The following is a 22,530-nucleotide window of genomic DNA, read 5'->3' on the forward strand; positions in this document are numbered from 1 at the left end:
AGGAGGGTCACATATTACTTGGGAAATAATCTAAGTGGGGTAGTAGAGCAAAGGGATTTGGGAGTAAAATGCACAAATCACTAAATGTAGCAAGGCAGATTAATAAAGCCCCCCCCCCCCCCCCAAAAAGGCAACCCAGGCACTAGGGTTTATTTCTAGGAGGGTAGAATTGAAAAATAGAGAATTTGTGCTAAACTTGCATTGAACCTTGATTAGACCAAACTTGAGTACTGAGAGAAATTCTGGTCACCATGTTACAAAAAGGATTTAGAAGCACTGGAGAGCATGCAAAAAGTATATACAACTGTGATACTAAAACTGCAACCCATTAGGAAAGGATGAACAGGCTGGGTCACTTTTCTCTTGAAAAGAGAAGGCTGATAGTGGACCTAATCGAGGTCTTTAAAATTTTGAAAGGTTTTGATAGAGTGGATACAAAGAGAACATTTCCACTTATGGAAAAGAGCATATGTAGACGTCATCAATATGAGTCACCAAGAAAACAAATGGGGAATTCAGAAGAATCTCCTTTACCCAGAGAGTGCAGGGAGTAGTTGAGGTGAACAGTATAGATACATTTATGGGAAAGCTAGATATATATGAGGGAGAGGGGAATAGAAGGTTTTGCTGAGGGAGTTAGATGAGGAAGAATGGGAGGAGGCTTGAGCTGGACATAAAAACTGACATGGACATGGTTCTGTGGTGTATATCCTATGTAATCATGCAAACGCTGAATAGTTGAGCTTTAATTTTAAGGTTATGACCCCTTATTCTTGATTCACGAACCAGAAAAAATAGTTTCACTCTATCCAATTAACTCCTTTTAATCAATTTAAATCAGAACTAAATTTAGATAATTCAGACCTAAATTTTCAGTACTCAATGGGAATCTATCTCAGCTATGTAGATAAATTATTAGACCATTTGAAACCAAATTTAACACCAGGCTCTCTTCAAAAAAATTATACTATTTAATGGTCCAAAATTTGCTGCCAAACTAACAAGTTTAATATTACTTACTAATGTGTTTATCCAATGAATTATGTTGAGGAAGAGATACCCGTGAATAATGAATTGCACTACTCCGCCGTTAGCCTCATGAAAACAACAGCTTGCCCTCAATCTCCCCTTACTATTAAGAACTTGGTGGGTTTGCACATTAAACTTGAATTAAGTTAGAGTTGGTATTTATTAACCTCTCCAGCCCAGGCAGGGAACTATTTAAACTCTTGAATCTCATTATTGCAGTCGTAAAGTCATCTTTTAATTTAGAACTTTTATTTTTGAAATATTTTTCCTTTACATCTTTTTATCGTTTTCTCAATCCAATCTTTCTTTCACTCTCTTTATTTCTTTTTCTGTACCTGATTTGATTCCAATTCACCCTCCTCCTCTGTCATCCCTTCTCAATCTCTATGTCTCAGTGGTTAAGTTGGTCCGATCGTTCACTAAGACCCCAGATGCCCTGCCACACAGTTAACAGCTCACTCATCCAGTAACTTGCAGGTAAACAATTTTTGAGCTGAACAGTACAGGAAACAGCACAACAAACAGTACACAATGAGATGCCCCACTTGAGAAAATTTAGGCCAATTAGGTCAGCTGCAGGATATGGCAAGCATAGTAGAGTTTGTCCAAAATATGGCAAGCCACATCAGCCTTCATTCTACTTATCTGTAGCTTGTATGAAAGGCTACATACACAAATGAGGGATCCCTGGAAAAACTGATATTCTCCAGACAGATTTTAGCATTCTCTTAGCCATGTCCTGACTGGATTAGTGGACGAACAAATCAGGTTTACTCAAGTTAAACATCAACTGCAACTGTGTGTATGGAAACCGACTTTGCCATGCATTTTAATGACTACTTTGTGTTTCTGGAAGACATTAAAAATCTGTCCAGTTGAATCTGATGGGCTGAGGCAAAAATGCCAACCTTTAATTATATAATTTTGTATGTAATACTGAATACTTAATGGAGCTTGTCAAACAAACTGCAGAGCCAGGCTTTATGAATGTTCTGTATTTTTAGAGTAAGGCATGTCATGGGATTATAATTTAATTAAGCTGCACTGTGCAAAACTAGTCTTATATGTTCACCATTCTGTCGAGTTCAAGTTGCTGTGCTTTGTGTAAAATGGACTTAATTTGGAGAGAGAAAATTTACATCAGTCGTGTATCACTTAGCTCAGTAAATAATAAGCAATTGAACTATGCTATGTAATTTTATTTTTCAGCATGTTATATAGAGTTGATTTAATGTCAGGATTCAGAACAATTTTAGTTTGATTATAGCAGAATGTACCAATTTTAATTTTAAAATGGATATATAGGAAGAAAGCCCTTTACACAGTGTAAGAGCTGAGATGAAGATGGTAGAATTTCCATAGGAATTCTACAGATTATCAGTGAGTTTGACAGAAACCCTGGAGAAACAACACAAATGCCTTTTTACTACAACAACAGCTAGCATTAATATAGCACCTTATACATAATAAATATCCTAAGGCACTTCACAGGAACATTATCAAACAAAATTTGGTACTGAACTACATAACGCGATATCACAACAGATAACTAAAAGCTTGGTCAAAAGGAGAGTTTTAAAGAAGAGAGAGAGATAGAGATTAGGAAGCAAATTCCAGAGTTTAGGACCTAGGCAGATGAAATCATGGCCACCTGTGATGAAGCAGCTAAATTGGAGGATGAGCAAGAGAATAAAATGGAACAGGCACTGAGATCTGAGGGTGTAGGACAGGAGGAGGTTGGAGATGGGGAGGTATGAGTCCATGGAAGGATCTGAAAACAAGAAGAATTTTAAAATGGAAGTGTTGATAGATTGGGAGCCAAAATAGGGCTATGAGCACAGGGATAATGGGTGAAGGAGATTTGGTGTGAGTTGGGAAATAGCAGAGCTTTGGCTGAGCACACATTTATGAAAGGGTATAGTCACATAGGGCTTATGTCACTGGGCTAGTGACCTGGATAATGATAGTCATAGTTATACAGCACAGAAACAGGCCCACCGTGTCCGTGTTGGGCATCAAGCACCTTTCTGTTCTGATCCCATTTTCCAGCACTTGGCCCATAGCCCTGTATGCTATGGCATTTCAAATGCTCATCTAAATACTACTAAAATGTTGTGAGGATTCCTGCCTCTACCACCCCTCAGGCGGTGTGTTCCAGATTTCAAACACCATCTGGGTGAAAAGATTTTTCTTCAAATCCCCTCTATCTATGCCCCCTGATTATTGACACCTCTGCTGAGAGAAAAAGTTTCTTCCTATCTGCCCTATCTATGCCCCTCATAATTTTGTATACCTCTAGCAGGTCCCCCCTCAGCCTTCTCTGCTCTAAGGAAAACAACCCTTAGCCTATCCAGTCTCTCTTCATAGCTGAAACGCTCCAGCCCAGGCAATATCCTGGTGAATCTCCTCTGCACCCTCTCCAGTGCAGGTATGATCTGGAGGTATATAAATGCAATTCTTTCATTTATTGATTTGTGTGTTGTCAGCATACATGTGGAACGTGACATTTTATTTTTGTGATGTCTCCAAAGGGCAACGTATGAATGAGAAATAGGAGGTCAAGGATAGACCCGGGGGGGCGGTACTCCAGAGGTACCAATGGTGGAGCAGGAAGAGAAGCCATTGCAGGTGCTTAACTAGATACAACTGGATAGATGAGAATGGAACCAGGGCAGGGGAGTCCTAGCTCGCTTGCTGGTAGAGGTGAGATATTGAAGGAGGATGGTGTGCTCAACTATGTCAAAGGTCTCAGACAGGTGGGATAGTTTGCCACTGTTATAGTTAGGTAGGATGTCATTTGTTACTTTGAGACTTGTTTCAATCCTATGGCAGTTCATGCCATTTCTCCAGGGGTTTCACTGGAATTTTGGGAGATAATCAGGAGAACACCAACAGAAATTGGAGGCAAGAGAGTATAATTGCAGAGAAATCTCATATTTTTCATGCCATTTAGAAATCTTTCATCTCCTCTTTCCCCTCCATCTGTTGCTGGGATATGATCCTATGCACATGCTTATTGCATAGCACCTTGCCCAAATTCAGAACTTGTGACATAGATGCTAAGTGTTTGCAGACTATTCAACTGTTCGGGCTTTAATAGGCAAGTCTGAGCCTGTCTTTTAGTTGTAGTATCCGGCAGAAGTCCCTGGATAGTGATGAGGAATAGGAACCTTGGCCCTACTAGCCCAGGCACTGATCAATTGTGGCACTGTGCCTTTGTATTTACTGTGATCAGGTAATTTAGCACAGACTGGGGATCAAATTTGTGACCACCTTAACCACAATTGGGGATTCCAACACTAATTTACTAAGACAGCTATTTCAAAGTACCAGAATACTGTTTGTATAGCACCCGACAGAAGTGTGGGTATTCTGAGCGTCAAGAGATGGGTGGAACCATTTGCAGTCCTTCCTGACCGAATCCTTCGGTGTTCACTTCAACACAGGATAGCTGGGAATTATATATTGTGCTTGGTATTTTTTTCCTTGTTTGCAGTTGTCAGATTTTTACTACTAAAGCCATTCAGAATGATTTAGGGAGTATTTTTGGTGCATTAGAGATATTATTATATCACATTCTAATTACAGGAGCTGTTTTTCTCTGAAACCTCATTCAAAGAGTGTGTTCAAATCCTAACCATTATAAACCAATATCACACAATGACAGCGTGATTAGGACTCTCGTGGAATCCAGCTGCACTGGAACACATCCACAGAGGACCATAGTACGCCATTAAACCCATCCAGCTTCCACTTGTCCAACATACATAGTAATTACAGCACAGAGATGTGCCATGTGATCCAGCTGGTCTATGCGGGTGTTAATGCTCCACATGATCCTCCTCCCACCTGACTTCATCTCATCCTGTCAACAAATTCTCCAATTACTTTCTGCCTAATGAACTTATTTAGCTTGCCTTTCAATGCCTGTATGCTACTCACCTCAGCTGCTCTTTGTGATAGCGAGTTCTACATTCTAACCACTCTTGTTTCTGCTGAACCCCTTCTGGATTTATTGATGACCAACATTGCCTCTAATTCCCCTTCACTATGCGCAGCCCATTTGTTGCACTGCACGGTCCCTTTACGATTGTCACACAGTCACATGCAGGCACTTAAAAGTGATTGCTGTTGTGTGTAACCTGTTTAATTTTTGTTTGGCATATTCCCAAGGGAATGTTGGTTGTGATCATCTTGTACTTATGGCCCCAAGTTTTTGGACTCATTCACAATCCAACCCAACTGGCTCCATGATAAATGTATTGTATAAATCAAATTAATTATCAAGACAGAAGGGATATTATGTGAAGACCGAAAGGATGATATATGTATCCCTGAGCCTGCTACACTATTGGTAGGTTGTAAAGTGACCCCCCTCTTTGAGTTCCAAGAGCAGCAGAGAATCATAGAAGCGCAGAATCTTGCAGTACAGGGGAGATTGTTTGACCTGTCGTGCCTTTGCTGACTCTTTGAAAGAGCAATCATGCTTGCTTCCACAATCCTGCTTTTGAACCTGCAAGTTCCTCATTTTCAAGTACCTGTCCAACTCCCCTTTTTTAAAAATTATTAATGGAATCAGCTTCCACTAACTTTTGTGCTCTGGTAGTGTGTTCCAGATCCTGAAAATTCTAAATGAAAAATATTATCCTATTCTTCCCTCCTGATCTTTGGCCAGTTATTCTGAATAACTCTAGTGACCTCTAATTCTTTACTCACTAGCGAGAGGGAATCATTGTTCTCCATCTGCCCAGATCTTCTCGGCATCTTGAAAACCTCTATTATGTCACCACTTAACCTTCCCTGTTCCAAGGGAATAAACCTGAGTTATCCAACCATTCCGCATAACTAAAGCTCCTCATCCCTGGTAACATCCAGGTAAACCTCCTCTGTTGCATTTCTAAGGCTTGCATCTTTCCTAATGTGTGGTGGCCAGAACTGCCCACAGTACACCAGCTGAGGCCTAACCAATGATTTATAATGTTCTAGTATGATTTGTTTTTATGATCTATTCCTCTGTTTATAACCCCAAGTAACCTCATTAATATGCGCTGTCTCTTTTATGTATAGGCACACTCATGTTTTTTCCGCACACTTCAGCATCATGTGTGCTCTGCCTGAAGGCAGGTCCTTGGCTCAAAGTCTCTCTAACCTGTGCCAGTCTTTTCACTTTTCAATAACTTCCTTCAATTTTCAAGCTATCCAGCATTGATATTCCCTTTCTTCCTCTCATCTTTTTCCTTGAAACCTTTCCTCCATAATGTCTCTTACAAGTCCGGTTTCCTAATGCAGATTTCTCTCATCTATACAAAACAACATTTCAAATCAAGCTGTTTATAAGTTGCTTCTTGAGTTGTTTATTCAGCTTGCTGGTTGTCATCTGTTTTTTTCTTACTAAATGCAACCTTTCCCATTGCTACCTTTGTTCTTATTTCTTTGTTGCACCCTCCATCTGCATATATTATGCTTCCTAAATACTTGAATTCCTGCACTTGTCTTGTTCTCTTCCTTCAATGAACGTATGGATGTCTTGGTGATTTTGAGAAATGCATCACTTTGGTTTTGCCAATGTTCACTTTCATTTCTAAGTTCATGCCTGCTGTTACAAGTTTATTTACTAGTTCTTGTAATACTACTTCTGTGCTTGCTGCAAGTGTTTTGTCATCTGCAACTATAATGATATCATGCCCCCCCCACCCCACCGTACAATCTTAACGCCAGATTCTGTGTCTTCAACCATTTCTTTAATCATTGAGGACTGTTGATAAACAACATCCTTGTCAAACTCCTCTTCCAATTACACATGGTTCGCACTCACCATTGGCTACTCTTACTGTTGCTGTTTGACCCATGTACAGATTTCTTCTGAGTCATCTGTTCCTCTAGTCTACTCCAATGTCTTCCAGCACTGTCAAGAGTCAGCACAATCTGATGCTTTTCAAAATTCACGAACAAACTCATTAGTCACTCACTGTGTTCACTCATTAATCTTATAATGCCGATTGCTTCTCTCATCCTTCTTTGGAATCCAAACTGGTCATCTTTGATGTAGTCTTGTGCCTTTCCATCCACTCTTTGTTACAATTCTCAACACAACCTTCAGTGCATGGACAGTCAGAATAATTGTAGGAAAGTTGGAACATCGGTGTGCCTTTGGCTTCTTACTTAGGGTGATCATTATTGTCTGTGTGAAGTCCTCTCGCCATTCTCCTGATTAGTAAATATATTTGCACAGCTTAGTAAATATTAATGTTATATTTTTAATCAACTCTTATCTACTTCAGCTGGTTTTTGATTTTTAATCTCATTTGTTGCTGCTCTCTAGCATTTCTGATCCAGTGAAGTCGATGATAACATTGCAGTCTCCTTCTAGCCCAATCATTTCAGGTTTTTCATTTTAAGCATATGAAAAATGTTTTAAAAAATTAAAAACCTGAAATAATTGAGCTAGAAGAGGAGAGTAATGTTGGCATTTGCTCACCTACACTTTGCAGAATCACTCCATTTATAGTATACTGTCTTTCCACATTAGTCCTCCCAAAGTGCACTTCACATTTCTGCATGTTGAACTGCAGCTGCCACGCCTCTACCCATTTCATTACTCTTCTCGTGCCATCTTGAAGCCGATAACTATTCTCATCATAGTCTACTACTTTGCCAATTTCATATCATCTGCTAAATTTATACAGCTGTTCCTACATCCGAGTGTAGGTGGTCTATACGAATTGGAAAAGTAACTTTTGGCAAACAACATTGCAAACCACCTATCAGTCTGAAAAACATCCATCCACCACCACGTTTGGCTTCCTGTCACACTGAGCCAATTTTGCATTCATATCACTATCTTTCCCCTTAATTCGCTGTGCTTCCATCTTGGTTTAAAAAAAACTATTTAAATCCAGCAGTTCCTCCCCTATTGTCAATTATGGAAGGCTTCTTTTACGTACACTATCTTGACAATTCATGAAAGCTTCCATCTCGCTCCCTTTCACTTGTATTCAAGCCAACATCTCGATGTACATTATAAAACTTATCTCTCTGTGTGAAGGTATTAAAATGATGTAATTGCTTTGATTACCAGCAGTATGATCTTTGCTCCTCTCTCACTATGCACATTATTGCTGGGATAAGATGATTCCATCAGTACTGTATGCCCTCCACTATTTTCAGGATACTAACCATTCCTTATGAGAGTTCAGTCAGTGACTGTTGGCTGATCATTCTACCCTGAAGGACAGTAGATCCAAGCCTGAACCTGTCCTCACTGACATTCACACACAAGTCTTGTCCACGCAGGCTATTGGTTAAGGATTAAGAACAGGACCCCCTCAACTATAGAACCTGTTTCTGTGTGATTCATTGACAGAGCAGCCTTCACCCATTAGGTCACAGGGTGAGCTAGCATTAAATTGATGGAAATACTTAATGTGAGTCAGTAAATTACCAGTTTATTCATTGGCCTTAGCATTACGAATATATTCTCGTACACAACTTTAGCTGTGATCAGACATAAAATTAACTGGCTTTCTAAACAGAAAAATCTTAACTAAATTTATTTTGCTTATTTTCTGGTCCTGGCTTGGCTGTTTATAAATCATTAAAACATTTGTGCCTGATCGGGAGTGGCATTTTCAAAGAACAGAGCAGAAGTGTTGCCTGGAATGTACATGCTCAACCAGAGGATGCTGGTTTCCGTAGCAATTCTCACTTGAAAGGATTCGGTACTGAATTCTAGCACTTGTGATTTAAAAATCAGTTTTTAAAATAGGGAAGTATTATAGAGAAAAAACTATTCATAGTAAAAAGCTGTCTAAGACCAATTTATAACTATGCATAAAGATCCCAGTGTTCATGCACATACAACTTGTCCAAGCTCATTCCCACATGCCAGAATTACGCCTTCAATACCACTTGCCCATTGACTTTTCACGTTTTGGCAAATTGCTATCAACCTAATATCCAAAGTCACTATATCTGGAAGATGTAAGAACAGGGAAAACAACAGTATCTCTTCAACCAGTCAGATTGAAAGTTTGGTAATGAGCAGCACAGAGTTTGAACCAGAAAATGTTAAGTTGGAATATTGAATTCAATGTCAAATCAAGTGTAGAACGGGAAATGAGCAGAGAAGGAAAGAAAGATTGGATTGAGGGAGTGGAGAAAAAAGGACAAAAAAAGTTTTACTTTGTATTTTTTAAATCTCTTGTCAACTATTAAAAACTGTAGGAATGAGATTCCACACTTGTTAAAAGTTAATTTTCAGTGTCAGACATTTTGTTTAGTTGTAATTAAGACCTACAACACCATTAAAAGGGTATTTAAACTGGAATGAATAACCCTAACTCTGGCGAGCTTAATCCATTTCTATGGGTTAAGTCCAGCAACTTCACGCCATTCAGAATATTTAAATGGTGGATCAGATGGCGTGATGCTGTTTTCAGGAAGTTTACAACAGAACATTACACCTCAAAAAGCAACTTCCAGATTTCCACATTTAATGGTGCGTGTGAAGTCAGTATATGTTATCCAATTTGCACATAAAGTTGAGTGCAGTTAACGTCACCATATTTTAACGGCAAAATCCGGCTCATTATCATTCTACAGGAGTACCTCATCGTGACTAAAGATCACTTTAACTTGCTGAACTGGAGGTAAATTGTAGCAGCCTGTGACCCACGAAGAACTGGGAAATTTCTGATTTAATTCCTGGTTTGTACTGAATTTGCTTTTTCCAGTCAGTAGCAGCAGAGCAACTGTAATTGGATTTGGGGCCCCTGGGCTATCAAGGACAGTGAAAATCAATCATGGTTTCCACATCTGATCATTATCCAGTGGCTCCTGGTGAAAAATGCACATTGGTTCATTGGCTTGTTAACACACCTTTGTCTTGGATCAATTGGGAGAGCTGCTGGTGACTGGAAATAACTGTGGCGTCAGTCAAGTTCTAAAGCAATAAGATTGGGGGAACAAGAAACTTAGTAATTCAAGTTCCTTGAGAATTGTTAGAAAAACTTAAAAATTGGTTCCTCCAGTTAGAGAATTGCTTTCAAAAGAGAACAACAAAATGCTAAATGCCAAAAGACATACTGGGAGTCTAAATGAGATGTAGCATGGAAATTTCCAATTCCTACTTTATTATCGCACCTCAAAGTCATTGAGGATCTTTGTCAGGCAGGACACTCCCCTTTCAAGTCCATTTTGGCTGTTCCCTATTTAGGTTATTGCCACTGAAGTGCCTCTCTACTGTACCTTTTGAACTAATTTTTATTATTTTACAGTACATGAGGCTGATGAGTCTGCATTTGCCTGAGCACATGTGTTGCACTGTTTAAATTACATGCTTACAGTCTTTCAGAACATCAGCTGTGCTCAATAATTCTCTTTTGATGGAAGCCAATGTCACATTTTTTTTTTCTCAAGTTTCTCTTAGCATCGTAAACAATATGCCACTAAAGGATTTGTAAGCCTTAAGTCCCTTTAACTTACCCACTGCCTTGAACATTCTTTAATATTGTATAATTTCTGGAAAATGCGAATGCCAGTGCAAAAAGCCATAGAAAAATGGTCAGAAGAATTTTGATTTTTATTAATGGGTGGGTGCAGCGGCCGCATTGCGCAGGGCAGGGACATCTTAAAAAATTAGTTTTAAAAATGTTTTATTTACTGTCCGAAGCCTCATCCCGCTCTTGTATGAGGTTTTGTTAAAAATGCAAAAGCTGACAGACCTATTCACTCACCCGCCAACCGAACTGTTGGACGGGCAGCAAAAAACTCAATTTAATTAATTGGTTAAGGGCCTTACTAGGCCTCTAAATTGTCAGCAGGCCCACTGCCACTTCTTGCGTGCGCCTGCCGAGCGAAATATCGGGAGAGTGCGCGATGACATTGGGACCCTCGCCCGACATTATTGCGCACTATTTCACTCCTGTTCAGGTTGGGCCTGCTCGTGGATGAAACTTTCTGCCGATGGAGTTCAAGAGCTATGACAAAGTAATACAAGACAAATGCTACATCACAGGGCATTTCATAGAAATAACATTAAAGCCATAGAGAGCTTATGGTATAGATTCAAGAGGCTGACACCAGGAAACTATAGTTATAAGGAGAAACTTGGGACTGTTTCAACTGAAGCAGAAAAAGTGGAGAGGAGATCTCATAGAGTTTTTAAAATAAGAATTTTGGAAGAGCGACTGAAGAAAGATTACTTTGGGAGTCAGTGACAAAGGGACTATTGATTTGGAATCATCAGAGAGGGATATTGGAGCAAGGAATACTTTGCAGAGGGAATGGTTGAGGCAGGCCATTGTATCATTTGTGTGAAAATAGATAAATATTTGGTGCAGAGCTACGCAGAGAGAGTGAAGCAGTGCTGGTTTTGGCTTTTTTCTAGCCAAGAGCTTGCACAAAATGATGGGCTGAAAGATCTCCCTCTGTGCTGTAAATTTCAGTCGTTGTTTACATTGGGTCAGGTGAAATTATTGGAAAACCAGGAAGGGAAGCGTGAAACTTACAAGAAAAATTGACCTTTCTTATCATAGCAAGCCTTTTCAGTTTACAGGAAGGGCTAATACCGAAAGCTATTTAGTCTGCATGTACAGTACGTGGAGTTTAAGGTCAGAACCAAAGATATATTAATGCAAATAAGCAGATTCAACGTGATGCAGTTACCAATGAAATAAGTGTGGAATTAGATTTTCATACTGCATTGGTGTTACAGTGTAAAAAAAAATCAGTACACAGTGTATTGAAGTAATAAAATCTCATTAGATTGTGTTTCATTACCACTCTCTTGAATTTGCTGATTAGGCTGACTTGATTTAGGAGAAAATTTATGATGGCATATGCAAATGTGAAGGAAACTAGGCACGTTGTAGAGAAGCATTTGTCATGAGTAACATAAATATTTATGTTTGACAATACTGGAATGGATCCTGGCTTTTCACCTCTAGAACTAGTGGGTGTGGATCCATAGCACCTAATTGCTACTAATTGGCTTTTCAACAGAGAGGCTGCATTTATGTTAAATGGAGAAATACCACACTTTCAGGGACAATGAGTAAGGTGTTATGGTCTGCATCTAACAACACAATATCTTTCTCGGGAGTGGTTCAAAGTCGCAGTGCCAAAAATGGAAAGTGGCTGAATCCCTAGAACTATCATAGGGTGCCTTGATAAGCACAGAGAAAACATTTGGACTAATGTAGCATCTTATCACGTCCTCAGGGTACTACAAAGTAAGTTACAATTAAAGGATTTTTTTGAGGGATAGACACTGTTAATGTGTTACCGAATGCAGTGTCAGTGTGAACAGAACCAGATTCCGTAATCCACAAATTAATAAATGACTAGTGTGACAATCCTTGTAGAGACAGATAACTTGTGGGGGAGAAAAAAGTATCTGAATTTCTAGTGACCAACTTAAAGGAATCGCATCACAGGACTTCAAGTTTTAAGACTTTTACTGTAACAAACTAACTAAAATCAACATTACTTGATAGGCAACTATAGAAAGGATAACCCTTATTAATGTCTTAACATGACTGATAACTCCACACTGAATTTATACATTACAGCACACTGCCTGCAGGCTTAGTCTTTACAGAACCCAGTCCAAATTTACTCCCAGCTTCCAATGGGCTCGCTTCCCCCATTTCACCGAGTCATAGTGTCCAGTGACCGTTGAAGTACCTTTCCCTCAATCTTCCTAGAAATCCTGAATCGACCTCCAGCAGCATGGCTCTCTCCAAGATTCCTTCCTCCGGCCATGCCAGAACAAATCTTTCAGAGTACTTAAATTTCTATGTATTCTGTCTCCTCGACCAGAGGACATCTGCTCACATGCATTCTGTCTGGAAGCTGACAGAGAAAAACAGCCTTTTCCCTCTGCTTATCACAGCAGCAACTGCTGATCTCTTTCTCTCTCCAAGACACATTCTCTCTCTGCCTCTCTTTCAGGGTTTTTTTTAAAAATCAGACTGCCTCAGGATCTGTAAGTCTGCACAATGCAGGAACAGCTGTCCCTCCTCTTTGTATTCAGGTGTGAAATATGGCACATTTGTTTCAGTATTTCTTGACCTGGGCCCCCTGTCCTCATGGTAACCATCACCTGACCTGTTGCCGGGCAGAGTCCTATACAACTTCACGCCATCCCCTCTTCCAGGACACCCTGATTTACTTTAAATTAAAAGAGACAGTCCAAAACATAACCATCTTATAAAACTTTGCATTCGTAACACCAGACAATCCATTAACATGAGTGATTGGAGAAGGAATGTTGGCCATGACAGGGGAATTGCTCCCTGCTCTTCTTTTATTAGCGCCATGCGAACTTTTATATCTGCCTTCACAGGCAGACAGGTCCTTGGTTTATCAGCTCATTTGAAAAGGAAGCTGGGGCCACAACACTAATACAATAAATATTACACAGTTATGAGAGGTACCATATATGTAATGTAGGTTTAATAATATGCTCACATATTCAGGAGTTTTTTAATTATGAAAGGCTAGGTGAAAGGCCACTGTGGGTTGTGTAGCTACTTGTCAAGGCCAGAAACACTAAGTAAATATGGAACTGATTAGATGATAACCCTGCTTGGGTTTTAAATAACTAAATGGGTGAGAACAAAGGGAGGTGAAATCAGAGAGAGGTAATTGGTGAAGGTAAGGAGTGAAAAAAAGAACTTGGCAACAACCTCAGTGTGCTGGAAAATGTCTGTAGGGGAATAACAGTATCTGAGAGAGATACTTAGTGTCGACCTCTGCCCAGTTAAGTTCCATGAAGTGCCTAGGGAACATTTTGCCACATTAAAGGCACTGAATAAATGCAAGTTTTTAACACAAAAACAGAATTACCTGGAAAAACTCAGCAGGTCTGGCAGCATCGGTGGAGAAGAAAAGAGTTGATATTTCGCGTCCTCATGACCTTTCAACAGAACTAGGTGAATCCAAGGAGAGGGGTGAAATATAAGCTGGTTTAAGGACGGTGGGGGTGGGGGCAGTTGCGGTTGGGTGGGGGGAAAGAAATGGAGGGGGTGGTCTGGTTGTAGGGACAAGCAAGCAGTGATAGGAGCAGATAATCAAAAGATGTCACAGACAAAAGAACAAATGCAAGTTTTTGTTGTACTGAGAAGTTAGAAAGGTCATGGCAGATCATCTCACCACTGAGCTCATTAACTGCAGTGTGAGGTCTCTCTCAGCCTTCGTATTATTGTGTGTAATCTGTGGAGTATCAATTCCATTTAAGTATAAACTCCAGCATCTCAGAAACTCATTATGGACACAGAAGCACCATCTCCAAGCTTGTCTCTGATATTATCAAAAGTAGTGGCCAGCTAAGCAACAGGAAGCTCTGCGCCGAGAAAAATCTGTGCAATCTCCACCCACCACGATCCCCTCCATCTTTCCCTGGCTCTGTACTTGCTTGAAGCTTGTTCCACCTCTAACTCTTTCCAGCTCTGGTAAAAGGTCAGTAACCTGAAACACTAACCAAACCTCTGCACAGGAGCTGCTGAGCATTTCTAATATTTTCTGTTTTTATTTCAGATTTCCAGCACCCACAGTATTTAGCTTGTGTTCTGGCTGTGCAGTTTAGCAAGTTACATTTTAAGAGCATCCATATTAGGCAAACAGTATTTCTGTGGATTTCTCAGCAGTTGTGGGACTGTTGTATGATCATTTCTTTCTAAAGCTGTCAGTCACCTAAACACCTAAAAGAAAAGAGATGGTAATGCATCCACCCAGCAGGAGCGGAGCCTAGAGCAGTAAAGAAATGGTGAGGCAGTACAGTTGGAGTTTCTGAGCTGAAGGATTTCTGGTATCTGTTGAACAGGATCTCCAGAGTAAAAGGGATACATTTGGCAGGGGAAAGCGAAAAGGAAAACAATGGGAAAATTTCAGCACTTTGAATGTTTGTTTATAACTAGTATTTACGTGGTACATTAACCAATGATTGCATTGTTGCTGCTACACTGAGCATCTAGTCATGCTTTCATATTTCAGTCTGAGAGGAGATTTTCATTCAGCTTGTATTTAAGAATTGATTAAATTCACATGTGCTGATGAGTTTAGTACAAATATCTGCTCGACTATGGAATTGCTAGTAAATGTGTGTTATAACCAATGTTTAACATTCTGTTTGACCAAGTTGAGCTTCCAAGCCCATATCCTCTCCAGCACCATGACTGCCTACTGCCACATCTTTAACATCGCCTGTCACAGCTGCTGACTCAGCTCATCTGCTGCTGACGCCCTCATACATCCCTTTAGAATAAGCAAGTTTAGAGTAACAATACTCTCCTGTCTTCCACCTTACGTCCTCCATAAACTTGACCTCAGCCAAAACACTGCCGCCTTTATCTGAGTCCCGGCAAGCAGTATTTGTCCATCGTTCCTTTCCTTGCTGACCTATGTGGCTCCAAATTCAGCAATGCCTCGATTTTTTTTTAAACTTCTAAATAAATAAATTCTCATCTTTGTTTCCAAATCCTTCTATGGCCTTGACCCTCCCTATCCCTGTAAGCTCGCGGCACAAATCTTCGCTCTCTTGTGTTTCTCCAATTCTGACCTCTTGTGCACCCCTGATTTTCATCACTCCGTCACTGGTAACAGTAACTTCAGCTACCAAAGCCCTAAGCTCTGGAATCTTTTTTTCTTCTTTCCCCTCTTTGACCAAGCTTTTGGCCACCTGTCTCCTTAACTGGTTTGGTGTGAGATTGTCTTGATGATGTCACAAAGCGCTTTGGAATGTTTTACTGCATTAAAGGTACTATATACATTTAAGCTGTAGTTGTACTGTGCTGAAAATTTACTGTTGGCCAGTCAGCATCTGACTAGCTAGGTTGGGGTGCAAATGAAAAACTCCACACAAATGTTAACCGCTCTTTCTTTCTCAGATGCTGACTGGCATATTCTCCATTTGTCTTTATTTCTAGTTTCTTGATTTTTACTTTCTCTGGTATTGCAGGGTCTGTCTCAGTGAAGTATATCAATATGCCTGCTGAGGAGTTTTGATATTTCCCTGAGCAGTGCCTGCTGTTTCTGTTTGGCTCTCAATTAATGTTTTGTTTCTGTTCCCTCCCAGCTGTCTCTAAAATGCAGAGCACCAGAGGTATCACATTATGTCTACCAAGTCTATGACACTCTTCTGAAAAACTGAAGATCAGAAACCGTTCCCCAATCGTAATGGAAGTACCTGTCTTACTGCGCTCCATAGAGCAAATATCGCTATCAGTGCATATATGAAATGGATTATAAACAAAATCTACATTTGTTTTTTTAATGGAAATGCACTGATTAAACGGTGAAGCCTACAATTGTATATGTTTAACAGAAGGTGTCAATCACAGTCTTTTTTGGTGCCAGAAATTTGTGTTTCATTGTTTGCTTTCTTTTTGAAAAAAACACTGTTCAGACCACTATTTCAAGGTGATGTTATTCTATCTGATACATTTGTTGTGTGCCAAGTTTGTTCTGTTTTAACAATTGCTTTTAACTCTGTGTATAATTGGGCTAGGAAATTCAGGAACCGTATAAATCCCCATAGGATACATCAAGTGTGGGGTGGTGACCAAAATGTTGTGTGTGTCTTAAAAGGAGGAGGAGGTATGTTAAGGGGAAAGTATGGAGACCTGAAGTATTTAACCCCTGGAGTTGCTTTCCTCACTAAATAATTTGTTCTATTGTTAAAGTTGCACTTAATCACATCTATGTAAAATATCCTTTCAGATGTCCGTACGTTTCTGCTGCCAAACTCTTACAGATTCTCCAACAGTTTTGTATTGGTATTCCTACGAAGAAGCTACAGTTGCTTATGTCAGCCATCCATGCTAATCTGTGATTGGGATCCCTGTTGTCTTTAAGAGGTTGTTATTTCTCATTGAAACTGCTGACATCTGACTTTTCCTGAAACTTTTTAGATTGGAATACTGTATCACTGCTGAAACGTGAGGAATTTTCCACTTAGGGTTGAGAGGCTGCATCTTCAAAAGTGTCGCCAATTTTAAGTGTTTTATTTGCAGTTGTAAACCGCATCGGACACCATGCCTGCACTGTCCTCGTAAAAGGCTCCCAATTTTTGTAGATTATTTGTATTTGTTGCAATTTTTCAGATTTTTTTTAAAATCCGTCACTGTTCTCAATAAACTGTTTGTCAAAATGATGACAGTGGTGTGGTAAAACAGACGGCAGTGTCTTGCTGAAATGCTATTCACTACCTATACCTCGGTGATGCATTGAGTGACTGACCTTTGTTATCGCCAGCCTTTTCTTTGTAATTGTAATTTTTTTTTTCAGATACAACACATTGCATGTTCACATGCAATGTATAAGCATATAAAATACTGAATAAAGGGGAATAAACCTTACATAATGTCTTGCTGACAATCCGGGTTGGGGGCTAGTGAATGGAATTAGTCTTTCGGCATATCGCTGTAGCTGATTGTTGTACCAATATCAATAAGATATTTTTGGCTAAGCCTGTAAATGACAGGTGGCTGGCCAAGTGTCCCTCTTTCCAGTGGTTGCCTAGTGAATCAGGAATAAGGATCATATTTTATGGATTTCTCTTGATTCAAACTCAGTGAACATCTTATTCTGTTTTCAGGCTATAATAGTTCCATAGCCCGTTGATCCCTAGTAACTGGATGCTAGCAGGCTATTGGCTGTCCATAAGGTTGGCAATTTTAAGAATTGTCATTAAGTATTATATGACTATTACACATAATCAAGTTTGAAACAATCAGGGTGATTGTAATCTCTGCTGATCACCAACAGCGTGTGTTGTATTGGAACCTTACCTTCAGCAGTGCAAGCATGTACCGTGCATTGCATTCAATAACCTGAAAACCACATAATGGAAAACGTCATAGCAGGTTCATCTCCTACAGCATTTTACTTATGTCTGTGTAAAAGTATTTCACAGTGGTTTGAACAATTTCCTGCTTTATTTTTGCTGTGTCTTTGTAACTACAGAGCCTTAGTTCGCTGTACAATCATCAAGAGTTCCTCGTGGCATTAGATGGAGCACTCAAGCAAAGTGGGGACTGAACAAATACAGGCCACGTTATCACTTAGTTCTCAGAGCTTACAATGCTGTTTTATGGTGGTGTACTTCAACATGTAGAGTGCTTTCAAATCTTTTCCTGATCTCCAGTAAGATAATCTCCTGTTGTGGGATGTCAGAAGGTACTGTCAGCACAAAGATAAGTACCTTCCTGTATAATACCAACAGGATTTAATTCTAAATAATTCTATTTACTTCTCCCGATCTATCCCACCCCACCATATCCCAAATGAGCTACAATCCTAGCTTTGAGTAGACACATGATACATATCTTTCACCTTGTTTTGTTATCTTGGGTTAAATGTTGATTTGCTCAGGAGTGCGATGCTGATTTATAGTCAAAAATATGTGTTCTGAGTAAATCAGCATTAGTACAAATAACAGCAATTTAGCACGTGTACTGTATAGGTTTCCCTGTGACAAAAAATTGCTGATCTGCAGTAGATGATGATTCTCAGTTGCTAATCTGTCTGCAGTTTTAAACCAAGTTTATTATTTGATGGAAATTCCATAGATAATTTGGATTAAACCAACCAAATTATCCTGGAAAGATCAAAAGTTGAGAGTAAGAGCAGTGTCCTCTTAGTCCACAACACACGACGCACAGTTCCTTCTCTCAGACACAGACACAGATAACAAACAGAAGCTAGACAATTCACAGGAAGAAAAAAAATCTCAGCCACTATAAACAGAACAATCCTCAGCAAACGCTTCAAGTGGCTCAGTGAGTGTGACAAGTCGTCCTAGGGACTAGAGACATAAAATACAAGAAACAGGACTAGACCATGCGGCCCATGGAGCCTGCTCCACCATTCAATGCAATCATAGGTGATCTTGAGCTTCAACTCGATTTTTCCACCTGCTCCCCATATATCTTAATTCCCTGAGAGACCAAAAACCTGTCAATCCCAGCCTTAAATATATTCAACAATGGAGCATCCACAACCCTCTTGGGGTAGGGAATTCCAAAGATTCAAAACTATTTGAAGTAATTTCATCTCATCTCAGTCCTAATGATCAGCCCCTTATCCAGAGGCTGTGCATCCATGTTTTAGTCTCCCCGACCAGTGGAAACAATCCCTGTGTCTACCCTATCAAGCCCCTTCAGAACTTTGTAGGTTTCAATGGGATCACCTCTCATTTTTCTAAACCCCAGAGAATATGAGCCCAAGTTACTTAACCTCTCATCACAGGACAACCCCACATCTCAGTGACCAATTCAGTAAACCTTCAGTGTACCACCTCCAATGCAAGTATATCCTTTCTTAAATGAGGAGACCAAAACTGCACACACTGCACCAGATATTGTCTCCCAAAACCCTGTGCAATTGTAGTAAAATGCCTTTATTCTTGTATTCGATTCTCATCTATTGTGCTGGGCTAGCTAATCTCAACCACAACACCCAGTAGAGGTTCCGTAATTGGCACCAGCTTTCCTGACTAGGATGAAGATATATCAGAGTCCCCGATCTCAAACACATGCAGTGACTTTTGTTGGGAAATATGTATGTGAGGCTGTCAGCTGAGATGGGGATGAACCATAAATACCCTGCCGGCACTCTGTTTAAGCTCCGCTGGAGAAGTGACTTGGAGAAGAAATCAATGGGGCTGGAACTTTATTACAGCAGGACTCAGTACATCCTGGAGAGAAGGGAATTGGATGGGCTTTAGAAACTTATTTGTATGCTGAGATTTTTTACATTCCAATCAAAGGATGAGCAAATAGATGCCCAAACATTTATTGAGGGAACTGATGGTATTTTCACAGTCTCTTAAGTTACACTTATTTTGCAACAGGCCACATAAATTTACAGATACAGGTATTATAGTATAATAGTTAAGTTACTAGACTAACAATTTAGAGATTTTGACTAATAATCAAAAGGTGAGTTCAAATTTGCCATGGCAGTTTGAGATTTAGAATTCAGCTTTTAAGAACTCTTAAAAATCTGGAAATAAAAGTTGGCTTAATCATAAAAGCTTGAGAGGTTAATTTTGTTTAGAGAAAGAAAACTGGAGTCCTTATCCAGTCTGGCCTATTTGTGATTTATAACTAGCTTTTGAAGTGGCACAGCAAGCCATTTTTACAAGTGATGTAAAAAATATCCTTGCCTTTCAGAATGTGGGAACAAATTCCATACATATATTTTTAAACAACAGCATTTTACTCTAATGAAATATCTAGTGTGTTCAAACCATTCCAGCTCACTACTCGTTAATGCTTAATCTGATGCCAGCATACTGCTGCTTGCTATCAGTATATCTGTGTGCACATACTATGGTCTATAACAACTGTATTAAAAGTTATTTCCTTCAGATGACTTCTGGTGAGAATTGTTTTGGTTGCCATGTAGGGAGGGGTAAAATGCTTATGTGTTCTCAGTTTTGCATTATGGTGGGAAGGGAACACAACAAGTTTCTGCAAGGCTCAAATCAATCGGGTGCACCTCCTAAAGGATGCCATTGATATGGGGGTGGGGGAAGGTTTCTGCATTGCCCCTGAACAGGATTGATGAATGGCTTAAGAGTAATGCATTTTAGATTCACTGTCCAGCCACAAAAGTGGAACTTGGGTGAAAGATAAAAGCACTGTGCTAAAGTCAATTTGTGCACAGTCACTGAGTGTGGAAGCTCAATTGTTGAACATTTTCACAAGACAGAAATAGATTTCTGGAGACCAATGACATCAAGAGATATGGGGTAATGCAGGAAGGTGGTTTTGAAGTAGATGATCAGCCATGATCAAATTGAATGGCGGAGCATGCTCAACAGGCTGAATGGCCTACCCTTCAATGAGTGGGTTGTTGTTTTGAAAGAATAAAAAGCGCTTCCAGTTTAGTTTGGTTGGTGATATGTACCTTCCCCCATTTCTGTGAGACTACTTAATGAAGTTCTATCCTCTCTCAATACGTTCCAAATATATTGTATTGCTTGTCTGCTGTACTGGTGTGTGTATAAAAAAATAATTATTATTTTCCAAATTTATCCATAATATGTTAATATTAACATGCCCTTGTGGCTCAGATATTAGAATTCTGATTTCCGATAAATTGGTAGATCATATGCTCTTCTGAATGTTACCAGATTTGGTAAAGTTGATACACTTATATGCCCATTAAAATCTGGCTTCCCGAAAAGTGTTTTTGCTGTGTTTGTCAGCTATTATGAGTCACGTTCAAACACAATGTGCAGCCAGGGCTTAACCATTACACCCCAGTGCTTTAAGGGGAAAATCAACGGTTCTTCATTGCTGAATTTATTTTAGGGTTGGGGAGGGCAGGGGTGACTGAATTTATTGAATGGTTTGCTATGGGTGGAACATTTTATCAGCTTCTGGCATGCAGTGTCAGAATTGAACATGTCTGGATTAAGTGAATTAAATGCAAAGAAGGAACTCCTCTTTATACAATGCCTGGCCCCATCTCTCGGATATCCCAAACACTTTAAAATGGACTCTAACAAGTATTAACATGACTGGTATTTTGTGCACAGCAAGAACCCACAAAGATGGCCTAAGAGAAAATGTAGTAGCATAGATAGAAACCAAATTGATAGAGCGTAGGGTTAATGATCATTGTTTATATCGGAGAACAGTTGGAAATGGTGTACTCCCAGGGGTCAATGTTGGAACCATCTTTGATCTCAGTATTGTAGGCATACAGATATTCCAGAGATTTGTGGACCTGGACAGTAGCCTAGAGTACTCTGTTAATTAATCAAAGTTACCTTTAATGATTTAATAATGCACCAGCATTAAAACAGTTTGCATAATTATAAAGACAGCATCAAGCAATACATAAGGCCTCTAAACCAAGGAATCAATATCTAGACAGCAGAATAATCAGCTCTCAAGGGGCATTTAACTCTTCTGCTGGTGGGACGAACTCCTCAATGTGGAACTTGTCAAGCTTTCAGCAACTGCAGTGCTCGATCTATCACAATGTCCCATTCTTAGATGGTTCTTTCTAGTTGGGGCATGAGTAAAAGTTAATGTCTAATCACCCACTGTTGCTAGGCATTACTGATGAGTGGTTGGCTCTTTGTGTGTTGATCAACTTCACTAGATGTTAAACCCAGTGATATTGCTTATTTTAAGTTTGCTCATTTCAATTTTGGGCCTGTGCAGTGATTTCTATGCCGGCTGCATTTTCATTTTAAATTCGCTCTCCCAGCATTTTAAATGTACAATGTGTTAAGTATCAATGCTAGCCTGTTTTTATACTTCAATATATACAGGTGATTTGTTATTGGGTACAGGGGGCATGTAACTGAAAATTGTGAACAGCGAAAAATATGAAAGACTTAAGGTCATAGACAGATAATGGGCAGACAAATGGTAAATGCAATTAAAGCAAAGTAACTCAATACTCAGTTCTGGCAGCATCTGTGGAGAGGGAAACTGGGTTGATGTTTTGCGCCTGTGACCTTTCATCAGAAGTAAATGC

The 22,530-nt window shown here is 39.6% G+C and overlaps 1 protein-coding gene across 3 annotated transcripts in view; it reads left to right on the forward strand.

Annotated features, from left to right (window-relative positions):
- Positions 1–21,222, forward strand: part of ap2b1 (adaptor related protein complex 2 subunit beta 1) — a 325,740-nt gene extending 304,518 nt beyond the window's left edge. For all 3 annotated transcript variants that reach the window (XM_041196885.1, XM_041196884.1, XM_041196886.1), the window contains one exon: positions 16,106–21,222. In XM_041196885.1, the coding sequence (XP_041052819.1) occupies positions 16,106–16,180 (75 nt within the window). In that variant the 3' untranslated portion in view covers positions 16,181–21,222. The remainder of the gene's footprint in view (positions 1–16,105) is intronic.
- The last annotated feature ends 1,308 nt before the right edge of the window (positions 21,223–22,530 follow it).

The sequence above is a fragment of the Carcharodon carcharias genome, chromosome 10 (assembly GCF_017639515.1).
Source record: "Carcharodon carcharias isolate sCarCar2 chromosome 10, sCarCar2.pri, whole genome shotgun sequence".
In the NCBI taxonomy this organism is placed as follows: domain Eukaryota; kingdom Metazoa; phylum Chordata; class Chondrichthyes; order Lamniformes; family Lamnidae; genus Carcharodon; species Carcharodon carcharias.